The sequence below is a fragment of the Diaphorina citri genome, unplaced genomic scaffold (genome assembly GCF_000475195.1).
Source record: "Diaphorina citri unplaced genomic scaffold, Diaci psyllid genome assembly version 1.1 scaffold658, whole genome shotgun sequence".
Lineage (NCBI taxonomy): Eukaryota > Metazoa > Arthropoda > Insecta > Hemiptera > Psyllidae > Diaphorina > Diaphorina citri.
This window is the reverse complement of record NW_007378091.1, coordinates 84089-101541: the sequence shown is the minus strand read 5'-3', so window position 1 is coordinate 101541 and position 17453 is coordinate 84089. Positions and strand designations below refer to the sequence as shown.

General features: G+C 35.9%; 3 protein-coding genes and 2 long non-coding RNA genes across 6 annotated transcripts; 2 read left to right on the top strand and 3 right to left on the bottom strand.

Annotated features, from left to right (window-relative positions):
• Positions 1 to 34: 34 nt before the first annotated feature.
• On the bottom strand, positions 35 to 764 carry LOC113468154. Its single transcript, XR_003392007.1, has 2 exons — positions 569 to 764; positions 35 to 236 (listed from the first exon to the last, which is right to left on the bottom strand). It is a non-coding gene; the product is annotated as an uncharacterized LOC113468154 (long non-coding RNA).
• Positions 765 to 1218: 454 nt separating this feature from the next.
• LOC103510939 lies at positions 1219 to 4320 on the bottom strand. Its single transcript, XM_017444792.2, has 4 exons — positions 4028 to 4320; positions 3051 to 3189; positions 2225 to 2425; positions 1219 to 1907 (listed from the first exon to the last, which is right to left on the bottom strand). The coding sequence occupies exons 1-4, from the start codon at positions 4145 to 4147 to the stop codon at positions 1852 to 1854; spliced, it is 516 nt and encodes a 171-aa protein (XP_017300281.1). The 5' UTR covers positions 4148 to 4320; the 3' UTR covers positions 1219 to 1851.
• Positions 4321 to 4581: 261 nt separating this feature from the next.
• LOC103510938 (metalloendopeptidase OMA1, mitochondrial-like) lies at positions 4582 to 6943 on the top strand. Its single transcript, XM_026824856.1, has 5 exons — positions 4582 to 4759; positions 5010 to 5071; positions 5365 to 5681; positions 5771 to 6402; positions 6555 to 6943. Exons 3-5 carry the CDS (start codon positions 5366 to 5368, stop codon positions 6894 to 6896), a joined length of 1290 nt encoding a protein of 429 aa, XP_026680657.1. The 5' UTR covers positions 4582 to 4759; positions 5010 to 5071; position 5365; the 3' UTR covers positions 6897 to 6943.
• Positions 6944 to 7665: 722 nt separating this feature from the next.
• Positions 7666 to 13064, top strand: LOC103510927 (PWWP domain-containing protein 2A-like). 2 transcript variants are annotated; one of them, XM_008475631.3, is made up of 8 exons: positions 7666 to 7782; positions 8038 to 8221; positions 8571 to 9436; positions 9575 to 9642; positions 10900 to 11106; positions 11405 to 11611; positions 12262 to 12390; positions 12846 to 12986. In XM_008475631.3, the coding sequence occupies exons 2-8, from the start codon at positions 8052 to 8054 to the stop codon at positions 12966 to 12968; spliced, it is 1770 nt and encodes a 589-aa protein (XP_008473853.1). In that variant the 5' UTR covers positions 7666 to 7782; positions 8038 to 8051; the 3' UTR covers positions 12969 to 12986. The 2 variants fall into 2 exon arrangements, with proteins under 2 accessions (XP_008473853.1, XP_026680656.1); XM_026824855.1 differs by having other exon boundaries at positions 7678 to 8221; positions 12846 to 13064.
• A 268-nt stretch (positions 13065 to 13332) lies between these two features.
• Positions 13333 to 14066, bottom strand: LOC113468153. Its single transcript, XR_003392006.1, has 2 exons — positions 13905 to 14066; positions 13333 to 13491 (listed from the first exon to the last, which is right to left on the bottom strand). It is a non-coding gene; the product is annotated as an uncharacterized LOC113468153 (long non-coding RNA).
• Positions 14067 to 17453: the final 3387 nt, after the last annotated feature.

Here is a 17453-nt window from a genome sequence, read left to right as displayed (position 1 = left end):
ATATATGGAAATTTTAATATTATTTTTTACTTAACCGTCAATGTAGTTTTTACTTTCTTCTTTCTCCATAGAATTTTCCACCAAAATATTGACTTTTTGGAAAGAAAAGTTGAGAAGTAGGTAAAGAATACCTACTTACTAGTATGTTGTGGTTTGAAGATAATGATAATAACCACGATTTTACCTCCTTGATATGATCCGTTTGATTAAGGCTCTCTTTACAAACTCGTTCTTGACTGAAACACCAGAAAGAAAAAGTTTTCTCTTATGTGATGTATAAGAAATCACAAAAAGAATTCATTGCCCATTTCCTATTCATATAAAATTAAACTGAATACTTGCACTACCTATGTAATTGTGTAACAGACTGATAAGTTATCCTGGAGCCATGGGTACAGAAGTTAAGATTCCTACGATCTGAGTGAGGTACTGGGGTACCATAGATCATTATTACATGGAACATAGATGGTCCTTCTTTGTTATCTAGAAGGCTTGAGATTCATTCAGTTTATTCCCCCCATTTTCCTCATCACTTTTGGGAAAAACCAAAATAAAAACCATCTCTTACCATTTGTTTTCCTCTTGTCCCGTGCATGTTTAGATGTGAATAATACATGTTCTTTGTAATTTTTACTGACGGGGTTTTTCATAATGGAATCTAAAATGCCAACTTTGAATTTGGTAGAGCAATTGGCATGAACATTATCCAGTGGTATGAAGTCAGGTAACTTTTTGAGACCAGCAGATTCTGAGTTGTTTGTGACTTTGTCTGTAACACATTAAAAAAAAAAAAATGAATAAAATGGTGTGTCTAAAATCCTATGGGACCTAGTTATCTTGTAGGGTAGTGCATCTGCTTTGTAAGGCCTAGGTTGTGAGTTGGAAGGATTTTATTTCATACAGAAACGGTTCATTCTAGGAATAGCTGGCTTTCTCCTGTCTTGTCCTCCATCCCTTCACTTTTGGGACAGTATTTTTTACAATCTTTCTAATCTCAATTTTGAACTCCATTTCATATTTTTCCTGTTTTGTCTCCTTCATTTTCTCCTAGCTAGAATCATTTTTATCTCCCCCTTTTTGTTGTTATTTAATTATTTGTTCCTGACTTTTTCGAGCTCCTCTAGGCAGTTTTTTGCTGTAGAACAAATAGAAATAGGGAAATCGAACTTTTCACGCTATTCCAGATTATTTTAGGAACTAAAAAAAATCCACAATAAAAACAATAGCAAGTATGTAATCCTTATTGTTATTTTCTTCTCGTATCCATCGTACATATTTACGTTTAATTTTAAAAAAGAATAAATCAAAATTTGTAAATTATTAATTATCAACATATTATTATAATGCAAACTAAGGTTCGTGTCTCTCAAGTCCTGTTAGTTTTGTCCTCATAACTCAAAGGGCAATTTTCTTCCTGAACTGGGACACGAACCTTTGACCTTAAATTGCTAGGCCATCAGAGCTATCACTCATTTTAGACTTTAGTAAGAATAAGAAGCACACGATTAAAAACTATGATTCTATGGGACAGATGTAAAATATTAGAATTTCACCAGTTACTTAGTATGTACTTGTACAAATCACTTTTACACAAAGGTTTCCAGAATTTAAATTGTTTTTATGAATAATAACTAGTTATTTATTTTATAACAAAAATATTTATATTTATTTATTTTAATATATGGAAATTTTAATATTATTTTTTACTTAACCGTCAATGTGGTTTTTACTTTCTTCATAGAATTTTCCACCAAAATATTGACTTTTTGGAAAGAAAAGTTGAGAAGTAGGTAAAGAATACCTACTTACTAGTATGTTGTGGTTTGAAGATAATCATAATAATCACAATTTTTACCTTCTTGATATGATTTGTTTGATTAAGGCTTTCTTTACAAACTCGTTCTTGACTGAAACAGAAAGAAAAAGTTTCAATTTATACATCACAATCACAAATTGCCCATTTCCTATTCATACAAAATTAAACTGAATACCTACACTACCTATGTAATTGTGTAAAAAACTGATAAGTTATCCTGGAGCCATGGGTACAGAAGTTAAGATACCATCTGAGTGAGGTACTGGGGTACCATAGACCATAGATCATTATTCATGGAACCTAGATGGTCTTTCTTTGTTATCTAGAAAGCTTGAGATTCATTCAGTTTATTTCCCCCCATTTTCCTCATCACTTTTGGGAAAAACCAAAATAAAAACCATCTCTTACCATTTGTTTTCCTCTTGTCACGTGCATGTTTAGATGTGAATAATACATGTTCTTTGTAATTTTTACTGACAGGGTTTTTCATAATGGAATCTAAAATGCCAACTTTGAATTTGGTAGAGCACTTGGCATGAACATTATCCAGTGGTATGAAGTCAGGTAACTTTTTGAGACCAGCAGATTCTGAGTTGTTTGTGACTTTGTCTGTAACACATAAAAAAAAAAAAAAAACCCAAAAATTTTGGGTTTTTTTTGGTTTTTTTGTAAAAAAAAAAAAAAAAAAAAAAAAAAAAAAAAAAAAAAAAAAATTGAATAAAATGGTGTGTCTAAAATCCCATGGGACCTAGTTATCTTGGAGGGTAGTGCATCTGCTTTGTAAGCCCTAGGTCAGGGGTTTCCAACTTCCATGTGTATCCAGGCCACATGCTACATTGGGAGGTACCCCGTGGGCCACATATGTACATAGGGGAGGCCCCCCCCCCCCAAACTTTTCAGAAATGCAGTCCGATCAGATTTTGAGTGTCACAGGTGAAATTTTTCAAAAAGTATTCTCCTAATTATAGCTGAACACAAAAGGGGGTCAATTTCAGTAGGTAAGTTTGTACAAGTCCCAAAAAGCTTTGCGGGCCACCAAAATGGTATGGCGGCCACATGTGGCCCATGGGCCGATACTGCCGATAGTTGGAAACCCCTCCCCTAGGTTGTGAGTTGGAAGGATTTTATTCCAAACAGTTCATTCTAGGAATAGCTGGCTTTTCTCCTGTCTTGTCCTCCATCCCTTCACTTTTGGGACAATATTTTTTTTACAATCCAAGGCACAGGTACATACCATCTGTCTTATTTTTTCCCTTCTTAGCCTTCTTCATCTTTGTTAAAACAGGTAGTTCAGTATCAGGGATTTCTTCTGACAGCTGGTCAATAACTTCTAGTGGCAAAGGTTTCAGCTGTTTGGATGCTTTTGGTTTCTTCTGAAATAAAACAAATGAAAAATACACTGGTCAGTACATTTCTATTTTACAGCAAGTAAAGAGCAAACAAGCCAGCCTAGTTAGATTGGAGATAGTGCACCTGCCTTGCAAGCCATAGATCATGGGTTCAATTCCTGCCTAGGTTATCATTATCCCAAACAAATAACTTCAAATAAGGTTCTTCTCAGAATAGCTGGCTTAATGGTATCCTGTCCTCCACTCTTTTATTTCTAGATGATAATGCCTCTGTTGTTACAGTTACTCCTATCAGACTCTCCTGGTCCTTTTTGTGTTTAACTTAACCCTATAATAACAATGGTCACTGCTCATTTGTGAAAGCCCCCCTTTTTTTTCACCGTCGCGGTTTCTGAACCCACTTACCACTTCTGACAGCTGGTCAATAACTTCTAGTGGCAAAGGTTTCAGCTGTTTGGATGCTTTTGGTTTCTTCTGAAATAAAACAAATGAAAAACACACTGGTCAGTACATTTCTATTTTACAGTGAGTAAAGAGCAAACAAGCCAGCCTAGTTAGATTGGAGATAGTGCACCTGCCTTGCAAGCACTAGATCATGGGTTCAATTCCTGCCTAGGTTATCATTATCCCAAACAAATAAGGTTCTTCTCAGAATAGCTGGCTTAATTGTATCCTGTCCTTCTTTTATTTTTAGATGATAAGGCCTCTGTTGTTACAGTTCCTCCTATCAGACTCTCCAGGTCCTTTTTGTGTTTAACTTAACCCTATAATAACAATGGTCACTGCACGTTTGTGAAAGCCCCTTTTTGATTTTTTTTTTTTTTTTTTTTTTTCCACCATCGTGGTTTCTGAACCCACTTACCACACTGTGAAGTTTCTTGTCTTGTTTGATTTTCTTAGCTGTTAGCCTTTTGTTGAACATGGAATCCACTGGTTCATACCCAATGGGTACATCTTCAGGGGCAGAATCATCACTGTCCATTTTATTTTGATTTTTCTAAGCCCTACAAAGTCTTTTGATGGTGGATTAAAGTTACTTGAGTTCAAATTTCACCTATTTAGAGACAAATAGGTACAGAAATAACCAATACCGCAATAACTGCACAACTTTCAGATTTTTACTTTTTTTTCACAAAAAATACAAAATGTGGGTAAGTGAAAATTTGAAAATTCGCGGGCTCGTACACGGTTCACGATTCTTTGGGGACCCCTGTCCGAATTCCGAATTTGTGGTCAACTTCTCACCTGATTCACTGGAGGGAAATTTTGAAAAAAAAAAAAAAAATATCAGTTCAATTTTTTATTTTTTTTTATGAAAGTTGAACTGTTGAAAGAACCAACTACATTTTTTTTACATTTTTTGAAGTTTGATTTTTTTGAACCTTTGGGCTGGCTCCTAATCCCATAGTTGAACTGTTGAAAGAACCAACTACATTTTTTTTACATTTTTTGAAGTTTGATTTTTTTGAACCTTTGGGCTGGCTCCTAATCCCAATGTATTTTAGAAATTATTTGTAAAAAGCTGTAAAGAAAAAAGAAATATGGAACATTCAGTATCAATAACAGACAATTTGTTTCATACCATCAAAAAAGAGTAAGTATCAGCAATTATCTTGAAGGGATATTGAGCTTTTACTAATGCCTGCCACTCACTCTCAGACTGTCTGATAGACCTATTGTCTGAGAGTGAGTGGTGGGCTGGGAGATCTGGGTCTAAAGCTTCTTCTGTCACACACATTCTGTCTGTCTTACAGAGTCTATTAGATGGTCTTATCATTAGTGGTGGGCAAAAAGATTTTATATTATTTTTATTCCTAATACTGTTTCTTTCTCATTTGTTTCAGATCTATGTGTAGGTAACTTCATACCTAATCACCAGCAAGAAAGACTTCATTTTGTGATAAAGATAGACCCCCCTCAGTACTCCCTATGGCACAGGACTCTGCACCAGACCTTGATAACCTGGATGATCTACTCAGATACATAGGACACACTAGTCCAGAGTGTTTGGAAACTTTAGACACACCTCGTAATATCCCAGCTTCACGTAGTTCTATCAATACAGAACTCGAACAAGATACAATCGGATGTATCTTGAGCTGTGATAAAGTATGAGACTTTCTGGGATAATGTTTAATTTCAAACACTGTTTGAAACAAGTTACTTCTCCACTTGTTAGAAATGTTTGTTGTGATAAAGTATGAGACTTTCTGGGATAATGTTTAATTTCAAACACTGTTTGAAACAAGTTACTTCTCCACTTGTTAGAAATGTTTGCTTGCCAACACAGAAACATATCCCAAGAATATATGGCTCTAAGAAATACAGCACATGCTTGAACTTCCAAATCACAGGCCACCAGGACAAACACCTAACTAGAGTTTTATTTCATCAGAGTGCAAATCATCAACTTCAAGTATTTAATATCAGAGTTCTAAGATGTTTCCATACATCTCAACCTAAAAATGCACTTCCTGGTTTCATTTACCTTATTTTCAAACCAATTTTAAGAGTAGGTGCTATTGTGATTGCTAGAATATCCCTCAACCTAAAAATGCACTTCCTGGTTTCATTTACCTTATTTTCAAACCAATTTTAAGAGTAGGTGCTATTGTGATTGCTAGAATATCTAGAAAATGGTGGTCAAAATTATCACCTGATCAAAAAAAGATAATATTATCTCAAATCAAGAAACATCAAGACAAAATTGCTGGAATAACTTTAACAAGCATTGGGTTGGCATACATATATTACTTTTTACACTTGGAAACCTGTCCAATCACTGGAAGACAAAAGTTCATTATTGTCAAACCAAATCAGTTGAATGATGTCACTCAAATAGCTTATGATAATTTCATAGAAGAGCATGGAAATCAAGTGTTACCATTAGGACATCCAGCTTACAAACGTGTAGGAGCTGTGGTTAAGAGATTGATAGATGCCAACAAAGTCTACATGGAACATAACAACTTCAAATATCCAATCACAATAATTGATGACCCTTTGATCAATGCTTTTGTATTTCCTGATGGAAGGATATTCATGTTCACAGGGATGTTCCAGCTGTGTCAAACAGATGATGAGTTAGCAACAGTCCTATCACATGAACTCTCTCACACACTTCTCAAACATGTTGCTGAGAAATTGAGCAATAAGACCTTTTTAGAAATACTATACATTGTACCCCTCATGATCATTTGGTTTCTTTTACCAGATCTTGGTGCCATTGTAACACAAGTACTTCTTGATGACCTCAAGTCAATTATATTTGAGCTACCATTTGAAAGAGAAATGGAAACTGAAGCTGATGAAGTAGGACTAAAGCTAATGGCTAGGGCATGCTATGATGTACGTGTTGCACCATTTAAGTACTTCTTGATGACCTCAAGTCAATTATATTTGAGCTACCATTTGAAAGAGAAATGGAAACTGAAGCTGATGAAGTAGGACTAAAACTAATGGCCAGGGCATGTTATGATGTACGTGTTGCACCATTGTTCTGGCAAAAAATGGCATTGAAAGAAACACAAGACCAAGTTGGACCTAAAATGGAAGAATATTTGTCAACTCATCCATCTCATGAGAACAGAGCAAACAATTTAGAATCTAAAATGAAAGAAGCTCTAGATATAAGAAAAGAATGTAACTGTTTGCCTCTGGGACCTCTGTTCATACCTAGACTGAATCCTCTTGCTCAACTGTTTAATGTGAGACCTGCTACCCCTGCTTAAGACAATGTAGTTTTATTGTGAAAGTATTTACAGACAAGTCATGAATATTTTGGTTACTGTACCATTTTTTTTTTAACCTGAATTGATCGCCATTTTGTTTTATCTTACCAAGAAATAATTTACTTGGACCAAGTTGAGATTGCAGGGGTATTGGACTTTTTTTTATTTGAATAAACTGTAGTCCCAGCTTGGAAAGGGTGTGTTAGTTTAATTTTTAATCAAGATTTAAATTTGAAATGTATACAAATAGCATATCATATTTTTTATTCGTATGTAGAAGAATGGAAAAAGGAAGAGACTATAAAAAAAAACTCCTTTTGAATAATACCCTTGAGTATTACGGGATTAGTCACATCTAGAATTAAAGGAATTGATCTCTGGACAAGTCCAACCCAGGTTGCCTCCTTCCTGGAGTTCAAGACAGAGAGGGAGTGTGGAGAGGAACAGTACTCGTAGTTGTAGTTCGCTACCGCTGCTAGTACAACATGCTGTCTTCTAGCAGGCATTTTATAAGAATCTTTATACCTACCAACCTACCTGTATAAATATTTTATTATTTTAATATTGTAATATTTTTCACAGCACCCTCAACTTTGCACACACCCTGTAATCTAGATCCCTTTACCATGCAAATGAATGGATAACGCAAAGGTAATGCACACTTGAAATGTGCTAGTTGAAGTCGGTGTGCTATCACAAGTTAGTGGTTCTCAAAATTTGTCAAACGGCTCCCCGCCCCTCATTATTTGGAATTTTATTCTTTTTCCTTTTGTAAAAGTTTTTAATGAAGTTGTAATCTCTATTTGAAAAATGGATATTGTGATTTAAATTATTACCTTCCTTCTATTTGATTAAATAATGAAATAGATACATGATATAAATCAGAGTGAGCTAATAGTTTTATATCCCACTTCCCAGACTTCAATTTGGACAAAAATAAATTAATTTGCATTTTGCTTTGCTAGAAACTTGATTAGACTAGGAATATGGAATTCAAGTTTGCATTGCCAATCTAAAATCCCAATTTTCGATTATGTGACACAGATAATCTGTAGGAAAATGGGATGTATATGCATTCCATTTTGTTTCTAGAACAGGCAATTAGACAAATACCTACTGTTCTTGTTTTTGTTCCACCTAGAAATTGTGTGATGAATGTCAAAAGAAGATCTAGCTGAGAGTATCAAAAGTTGCCATACAATGGAGATAGTTAAGAACTCCGTCATTCTAGTCACTGTAGAAGAGGTTCTGGATGATATCATTGTGGTATCGTACTCATGTAGCCGAGGAGTATTCCAGGGGGCACTGATGAACTCTGCCAAAAAGTAAGAAATTTTTCTTTCCAAAATTGAGTTGTTGTAGTTTGTCTAGGGCTAGGGGGAATTAAAACAGGGAGGATACCAGCCTGAAATTTCCTTTGCTAAAGAAATATCAAAGGTTGAGTGCAAAGAGCATTCACTCAAAAATTTTCTCTTAGATTTTATGTCAACTAATTGTTTAAATGTCCTTTTATTTTCCAAGTTCTCTAGCTAATCAAGAGCCAAATCTTGATTAAATAAGTGCAGCAACCAGCAACTTTCCCGTGTTGGCAAGGAGGAAGTTTATTTTAGATGCCTAATTATATTATTTTAAATAATTTGTCTATATTGAAAATGATTTTATTTAATTTTTCAGGATTCTACCCTGTGGTATCACCCTGCCTCAAAATGTTATGAGTCCCAAGACTGATTTAGATGAAGATAAGCTATTCTCTGTGAGTCAAAGGTTTACCTACTTTCAGGACAAATTATTCAAGTCTGGTCAAACTCTAATGAAAGCAAAGAAATCAAAAATTAGTGGTAGAAGCAACATGACTGTGAGACTGAGACCTAGGCAAGTCTTGTGTTCCAAGTGTAAAGGCATTTGCAATGAGAATTCTGAAAATGTAGATCATTCCAAAAAACCTGAGACTGTTGTTGGAGAAAGAAGATTGTCTCTCCCAGGCCCAGGGGAGAAAAGTCCAAGGCCATTGTTTTCTGAGAACCAGCAAGATAATCAACCCAGGACAACTATGCAACCTCCTATTGAAACCAAACCTCCCATTTGTAATTTAGTTCCTGCTCAAGTCACAAGGCTTAGATTTTGCAATGTTGAGAAACCAGATATTAATCCTAGAGAGTATTGGCTGAGACCATCAACCAAAAGTCCTTCCTCACCATCTTTCTCTTCTGAGAGTGCAATGAACTCCACATCAGTGTTACCCCCCAGTGCTTCCCCCAAGACAGAACTCAGTCCTAGTGTCTATGAGATGGATGTCAATGAAGGAGAAGCTGCTGGGGACTCGGAGGCCTCAATACCTACAGAGGAAGCAGAACCTTCCTCAACTCACCAAGATCCTGGGGACACCAAGGCTTTACATGATGCTAAGATGGTACTCAGGAAGAAGAGAAGTGTTGGATCTATGGAGGATCTCTGGGATGAAAGTGTGTTTGAGGAACGACAGAAGAAAGCATTGAGGACAACACCTGTGATAAAAATATCATTTGGATCTCAAGGAGAAGGTGAGTTTATTAAAATTATTGGAACCATTGTTCTATTTGGTTGTTTAATCATGTATACATTGGAACTGTAATCCCAGTCACTTCCAAGAATAAAAATAATAATAAAAAAAAAGATTCATTTTGATTTTTCTTTTTTAGGCACTGTACTGAAAATTCCATCCAAAGTTCAAATGTACAATCCAAGTGAAAGTGAAGCTGAAGAGAAGGCAGCTCGTAAAGCTCTGAAGAAGGCAAAGAAGGAAGCCCGTAGGAAACTATCCATGTCACCTTCACTACCTGCTGAAGAAACCTACAGGAAACAAAGTTGTCTTTTGTAATTGTTTCAAATAGATTGATGGTCGATCGACGGTCGTCGACTACGTGTGGACACAGCTTTAGGTATTAGAAGTGGGAAGAGCCCACATTTCTGGGCGTCCTAAGGGATTTTAATCCCTGCAAATCATTCCAATATCCTAAGATGATAGTAATTGTCATCAGAATAGAAAATTGCATTACTTGCCCTATCATGGGATCAGGAAAGTAAAACATCATGGTAACCGATTTTGCCTTAAAACTAATGCCATACTTTGTCCAAGCAGTGCATAATACCCCATAGATAAATCATAATAAAAATAATGAGACAGAGCCAACCTCTGTCCTAAAAAATATATCTTATAATATTATAACCAATGGTATAAAAAAATACTATACATATTACTCCACTAACTTAAAATAATATTTTTTCAACTTAACATAAAATGTAGATAATGGGTTACCTGACCAGGCTGATGGGGTTTGACTTCTCATTGTTGGGCCACTAACTTAAAATAATGATTTTTCATCTCAACATAAAATTTAGGTAATGGGTTACCTCATCAGGCTGATGGGGTTTGACTTCTCATTGCTGGGGCTTGGTCTTGTTTCTGTTGGGTATTTTTGAGCCCATCCCATACTGCTGGGCTCCGCTAAGGGCTGCAATAGACTTGGAACCTTTCTTCTTCACCTCGATAAAACCATCTGAAATACAAGTAGTTAGTTTTTTAGTAGAGTAATAACACTAAAAGAGAATGTTTAAGTCCTGTTGAGTCGAGACACACATGTTGATACTAATTGAAAAGTTGTCAAGTTAAAACTTGGAACTCACTTTATTATTATTTTTTTTTTTCTATTATTTAAAATAAAACCCTTTTCAGGCAGCATAAGTAATAAAGCTGTATAATAATAATAACAGATCCCAATGTCATTTGTTGGTTAATACATGCTGGAGGATTTCACCTAGAAGGCCTATAAAGCTAACAACCTGTTTAATTCCATTTGATTTGTATAGGCTTAACAGGGCTATTAGGAGCTAAAAAGAAGATTGGTGAAACCCACCCACAGTGTGTTAAATTTTATGACTTGACTGAGTTTTGGACCAATAACCTCCAGATCTGAATTCAAGAGCTCATCACTACATTATAACACTTACCTCCGTTTCTAAGAAGGCAGCTCGTAAAGCTCTGAAGAAGGCAAAGAAGGAAGCCCGTAGGAAACTATCCATGTCACCTTCACTACCTGCTGAAGAAACTTACAGGAAACATCGGAGGAAAGAAAAACATAAGAAAAAGCACAAGGCAGACTTGCCCACATGGCCCAAGTTGTCCATCAATTTGAAAAGGCTCAACGAAAAAGAGTATAATACAAGTAAAGAGGTGAGAGCAGTTGAAGTCAGTAGCAAGTAGCAGGAGTTACCCACTTCCCTAAATTAATCAGAGTTGATAAAACAGAGAATAAAGTAAATTATGTAGGAAATAAAAGGAGGAAATTTTGTATGTTTTATGTTTAACATAGAGTTGAATGTTTCTCAGAAATTTAGATATCAACTTATTACACCTTGATAACTATTATTCCTTTAGTTGGCCAAGCTCCTGATTTAGACCACTATATTGTACTCATTTATTTTATGACAGGTATTAAAGCTCAATGATTTACTTATTAATATTATTTCAGGATGATGTCGATGCAGAGGAAGGAGGGGGAGGAGATTCCTGTTCAAGTTCTAGTGCTTCAGACGAGGAGTGCCCCTCCCCTACTCCGGAACAACTTGGTGTAGCATTACCTGAGGAGTCACCCTGTGTTATGAGTGATGGCAATAACCCGAGCGTAGGAGATATAGTCTGGGGCAAAGTCCATGGGTTTCCCTGGTGGCCTGGAAAAGTGAGTACCTACCTTCTATTTTACTTAAGTTGTTTTAATTTATGGATACTTACGAATTGGTTTTAATCCCGACTCGGAGTTTCGTCTATCTTATAGACTTTTTCAGGGGAATCAAGATAGACAAAACTCCGAGTCGAGATGAAAACCAATTCGTAAGTATCCATAAATTAAAATAACCTAAGTAAAATAGGTAGTACTTACAAAGGATGTCAAAATTGAATAAATTAATTAATAGTGAGTACCTTCATTGGGGGACGGACGTTCTGAGGTCCATGTTATAACTCAAATTTCCCTTTAGTTTTTCTCTTGTTTCACAATAGATTTGAAGAACTTGAAACACCTAGGTCCCTACACCTGAGCCTCTATGTGGGTTTTTGCTGTTGGGAGCTAAGTTTCACCATAACTCTCAAACCATTAGTACTCCCAGTGTGCTGTTTCTCTGGTTCCACTCAGCCTAGGTGAGGTTAATATGATGTGGGTAGCTTGTTATTGAATGTAAAATAAAAATAGTGACATTAGGTAAACCGTAAACCCTATTAAAAATAATAATGCAATTTGATAGTCCAAACCTGATTTACAGAAGTATTTCTGAAGGAAAGTTTTGTCTCAACACTCAATTAACTAACATTCACACTTATATTGTTTACCAGGTTCTGAGTATATCTGAATCAAGCAGTAATCCTGAGTCCACGTCTGAAGCACTTGTATCCTGGTTTGGGTCTTCTACCTCTTCTATGATGCCTCGCAATCAGCTCTGTCCATTCCTAGATTTCTTCAAAGTAAGCTAAACACCTAGCGTTTATACCATGCACATCTGGCGTTTATCTAGATTCTACGGGTACGGTTTGGCCGTTATTCTGGGCCAAAGTTCCGCTATTCAGGGCTAAAAAGAAAAAGCTAAAACGGAGTTCGCGGTTTTCAGGATTACTTTTCACCTCAGATCGCTCAAACTTTCCAGAGAGATTCGATAAGTTATGTAGATCAAAAGTGTCCGTAGGGCCAGTTTCAAGAAATGTACGGTTTGGCCGCCATTTTAAAAAGGCTCAAAAAGAATTCGAATTTCTCAGGACTTAAGATTTCGGCTCAAGTATCTCGAAAAAAAAAATAAAAAAAATCCCTAAGCATATCTATTCGTTTCGGGCGCTATTAATTCACATTCGTACGTTCATTTTGTAGGTGTAGGTATTCTTTTATTAAATGTAAGTAATAATTATTTTTTTTCTTCTATTTCCAGTTACGTTTCAACAAGAAGAAGAAGTCAAGTTACTACAAGGAGGCAATACGTCAAGCTACAGAAGCTACCAATAAGAAAGAAAAGAGAGTGAGAACAAGTGGGGAGAAAGAGAGAAAGTTATGATCAAGTAATTCCCTCTCCTAGCCCTAAGGTAAGGAGAGAGAAAAAAGTCGGAGAACTCCAAAGAGATAGACGTTTAAGAATGTAAGAAATGAAGGATGATCTGTAATAATTTTGGTTATAGAAAAAAAAAAAATAATATTAAATATGAAGAAACATGTTGATCTCTTCGTTCCCAAATGTCAAAATACCATAGCAGGACTTAATTTGAGCTAGGTGAAAAAAGGTCATTTTCAAGTGTTAGTACGTGAACAAAATCAATTTATTATAGCACAACCTTTTATACTCTAATTATGAAGCACAACCATTGTTCTAGGGTATAAAACTAATTATTATACTTACTTCAAGTTCAAGTTGATTGACCCTGTGTCGGCTATCATATGGGCACTTGACTTTGGGGTTGGTATCACCAAATTCTTTATCATACTGTTTCCGACATCTTTGAAGGTGCACCTCCATTCTTCCATATAAAATACGATGAGCCTCATTGTATGGGCAGGTAACCTCTGTCTCATGAATGTCAGTCCTGGAAAATAATGGTAAAAATTTAGTAGATAAGTTGGTAGGTATAAAGGGGGAATTATGATCTGAACTAATGTCTTCAGTCTCATGTTGGAGAAAATTTACAAATTATTTTCGTGTTCAAACCTAACCCTATAGCCTATCCTATAGTAACACTTTTCTCTCCTCATTTGTGAAAGCTCCTTTTGGCGTTTCAACATAACCCTATATACCTATAGTAGCACTGGTCACTGTTCATTTGTGACAGCTCCTTTTTGCAGCAATTTTTTATTTATATGACTTCTGAGCAAGCACCCTCATTTGTGAAAGCTCCTTTTTGGCTTTTTGTGAAAATTTTTCTTTGTTGTAGCTTCTGAACTAGTACTGGAGTCTCTCAAAGATTGAGAAGCATTGATGGTTGATCTTTTTCATACTTACATAGTCGATAAGTGGATGGACGTCTCGAGTTTAAAAATCAAATACCTAACACACTAAAGACCTTACGGGAAACTTCTTTTTCTCTTTAAAATGCCGAAATTTAAAAAGGAAAGTAAAAAGCTACAAAAGAATCCAAAATCCAATTTTTACTTTTTTTAAGTGCGATTGTATTGTCAGCTGATCAATGATAAAAAAATAAAAAACATGACAGAAGTCTGATTATTCGTTTCAAAATCAAGGTTTGGTTGTGACTGTGACGATTACTTTTGCAGAGATACATCATACTTTCATCATGGATACTACAGCCTGACACAAAAGTCCTGGGAACCCCTGGTACTTAAATTTTTTAATGGCTTGGAAAGTTGAAATTCTGTTGTTTTCCAATGGAAAGGAAAGGTATTTTTTTTTTTTAGGGTTGGGAAGTTTAAATTTTTTTTTTTTTCCAATGAAAAAAGGTATTTTTTTTTTTTTTTTTTTTTTTTTAAACAAATAGGTTTTATAGGAAACTATCAAGGTCCTATCGTCGCGAAATCGAAGAGAGAAGGAAGACATATGATATTAGAAAGCCAGCCGTTCCGAGAACGAACATTACCTATACGTTCAGGATAAAAATCCGCTCCGGGTGGGAATCGAAACCACGGCCTAGCGCTTACAAGGCAAACGAGCCCTTCAACGTGAAAACCTCACCTCTGCTGTCTATTTTGCCCTCGAAACTAGGTATATAGGTATTCAATACTTGCAAAAAAAAAAAAAAAAAAAAAATTTTTTTTTCCCCTAAAAAAAGGTTATAAGGTTTTTAAAATTTGAAAAAAAAAAAAAAAAAAAAAAAAAAACAATTTTATTGGCTATCTACATTCCTGAAAGTAAATAAAATAATTCAAGTAGGTACCTACGTAGGTTACTCATATATTCACGTAGACACAACCTTAAAATTGAACCATGTAGGTAATTCCAAAACACTCCCACATCTCATGTTCAAGGACCTACTAAGAAAATGTTTGGCTCGCAACCCCATCAGCAAAAGTTCTGGGTTGAATACTTGGCGGATGTCCTATTTCGAGACCCAGGTAAAGTGTCCGTCCATGAAGCTTTGTCCATTGGTTTGCTGATTGGGTTTGTTCTCGGCTTTCTATTTGTGCTGGTGTTCATAACTTTGATTCTAGTCAGCATTTTCATTTACATGCTGCTTGAGAAATGTCTAAGATCCACGGTAGACAGTTTGAGTTGGGGTACATTATTGTTGACTGGTCTAGCGTTATGTATGGCCGTATGTATTGGACTGTTTGCGTCCAACCATCCATGCTAAATTATAAAACGAATTGCTTATCCCATATTTTTTTTTCGATCTTTTCTTCAATTCGCCGGTACATTATTGTTGACTGGTCTAGCGTTATGTATGGCCGTATGTATTGGACTGTTTGCGTCCAACCATCCATGCTAAATTATAAAACAAATTGCTTATCCCATATTTTTTTTTCGATCTTTTCTTCAATTCGCTAGACTAGTTAGGTAGGAAGGTAGCGCATCTGCCTTGTATGCGGTAGGTAGCGGGTTCGATTTCCGCCCGGGGCGAATTTTATCCTGAACGGATAAGGTTCGGTCTCGGAACGGCTGGCTTTAGGCTGGCGGAACGGCTGGTCTATAGGAATTTGATATGAGGAATATACCTACCTAGGATATAAAATTAAGTACCTACCCATTTACCTAAGTACCTATCTCCTGTCAAAGGTCAAAGGCAATAGTACTAAACCTACAGAAAATTAAATCCCCTTTATCGATTTACCATTCGCCTTTCCGTTCATAAAACTAAGTCCATATTCCACAAGCTATCGAGACATGACAATTGACCATTTAGAAGAAAATACAGTCATATACCTACCTACCTTCCTACCTATGACCTAAGTAGACATGTATAGTCAGAGGACTACTAAAAGGACAGAACAAAACTTCAAAAGACACAAACCTGCGCACTGCTATAAGAGTAGGAAATGGAATTATTCACATGGGAGCGGATAAGGTTCGGTCTCGGAACGGCTGGCTTTAGGCTGGCGGAACGGCTGGTCTATAGGAATTTGATATGAGGAATATACCTACCTATAAGATATAAAATTATGTACCTACTACCTACCCATTTACCTAGGTAAGTACCTATCTCCTGTGAAAGGTCAAAGGCAATAGTACTAAACCTACAGAAAATTAAATCCCCTTTATTGATTTACCATTCGCCTTTCCGTTCATAAAACTACGTTAATATTCCACAAGCTATCGAGACATGACAATTGACCATTTAGAAGAAAATACAGTCATATACCTACCTAATACCTTCCTACCTATGACCTAAGTAGACATGTATAGTCAGAGGACTAAAAGGACAGGACAAAACTTCAAAAGACACAAACCTGCGCACTGCTATAGGAGTAGGAAATGGAATTTTCACATGGGAACTTAGATAGAAAGGTACCTACTTACAGTGCTTACCCTCTTCAGTTTTATTCGTGTGTTGCTGGCGGTATGGCGTGGTAATTTGTTTCGAATTCAATGTTGTTCTATACCGACCTATAACGAGTGCTCCACTATCTTGAATGGAAGGGACTTTTGAGTCCCATCCCAGCAGGCTATAAACAAGGTATATTCTATTCTACCCCACTCAGGTTGAATTTTAGTTTACATAACATACTTAAAACTAATGAATCTTGAATGGAGAAATGGTTTAACGAAAGGAAGTTATGGCTCTTTGGCAATAATCTTCCACTTTTACCTCGCAAGTAAGTTCTTCCATTTTTTATTTCCGTAACGTGAGTGTAGAACGTCTGTCTTCTAAGCGCTAGGTTGCGAGTTCGATTCCCGCCCGGAGCGGATTTTATACGAAACAGATAAGGTTCGTTCTCTGAACGGCTGGTTTTCTCCTAAAAAATTGTATCACTTTTCATTGTCAAGAGGACATAATCACCTCTTACGTCCCTCATCGTTTTGTACTGTAAAAACAATAATCTTTGTATAAATCGGTACCCAGGTATATAAAGCTATGTTCACACCTGAGATTTAAATTTGAAATGTATACAAATAGCATATCATATTTTTTATTCGTATGTAGAAGAATGGAAAAAGGAAGAGACTATAAAAAAAAACTCCTTTTGAATAATACCCTTGAGTATTACGGGATTAGTCACATCTAGAATTAAAGGAATTGATCTCTGGACAAGTCCAACCCAGGTTGCCTCCTTCCTGGAGTTCAAGACAGAGAGGGAGTGTGGAGAGGAACAGTACTCGTAGTTGTAGTTCGCTACCGCTGCTAGTACAACATGCTGTCTTCTAGCAGGCATTTTATAAGAATCTTTATACCTACCAACCTACCTGTATAAATATTTTATTATTTTAATATTTTGTATTCTGTGATTAAAACACTTTAAATAAATTAAAAATATGTATTGTATGGATTATGGATTTTAAAAACCGTTTCTTTTGTTCTATTTGTGATCATGTATTATCAACCAGTGGTGGTATACAACTTTCAATATACTTCCCACAGAATTAAAGTTAAGCAATGCC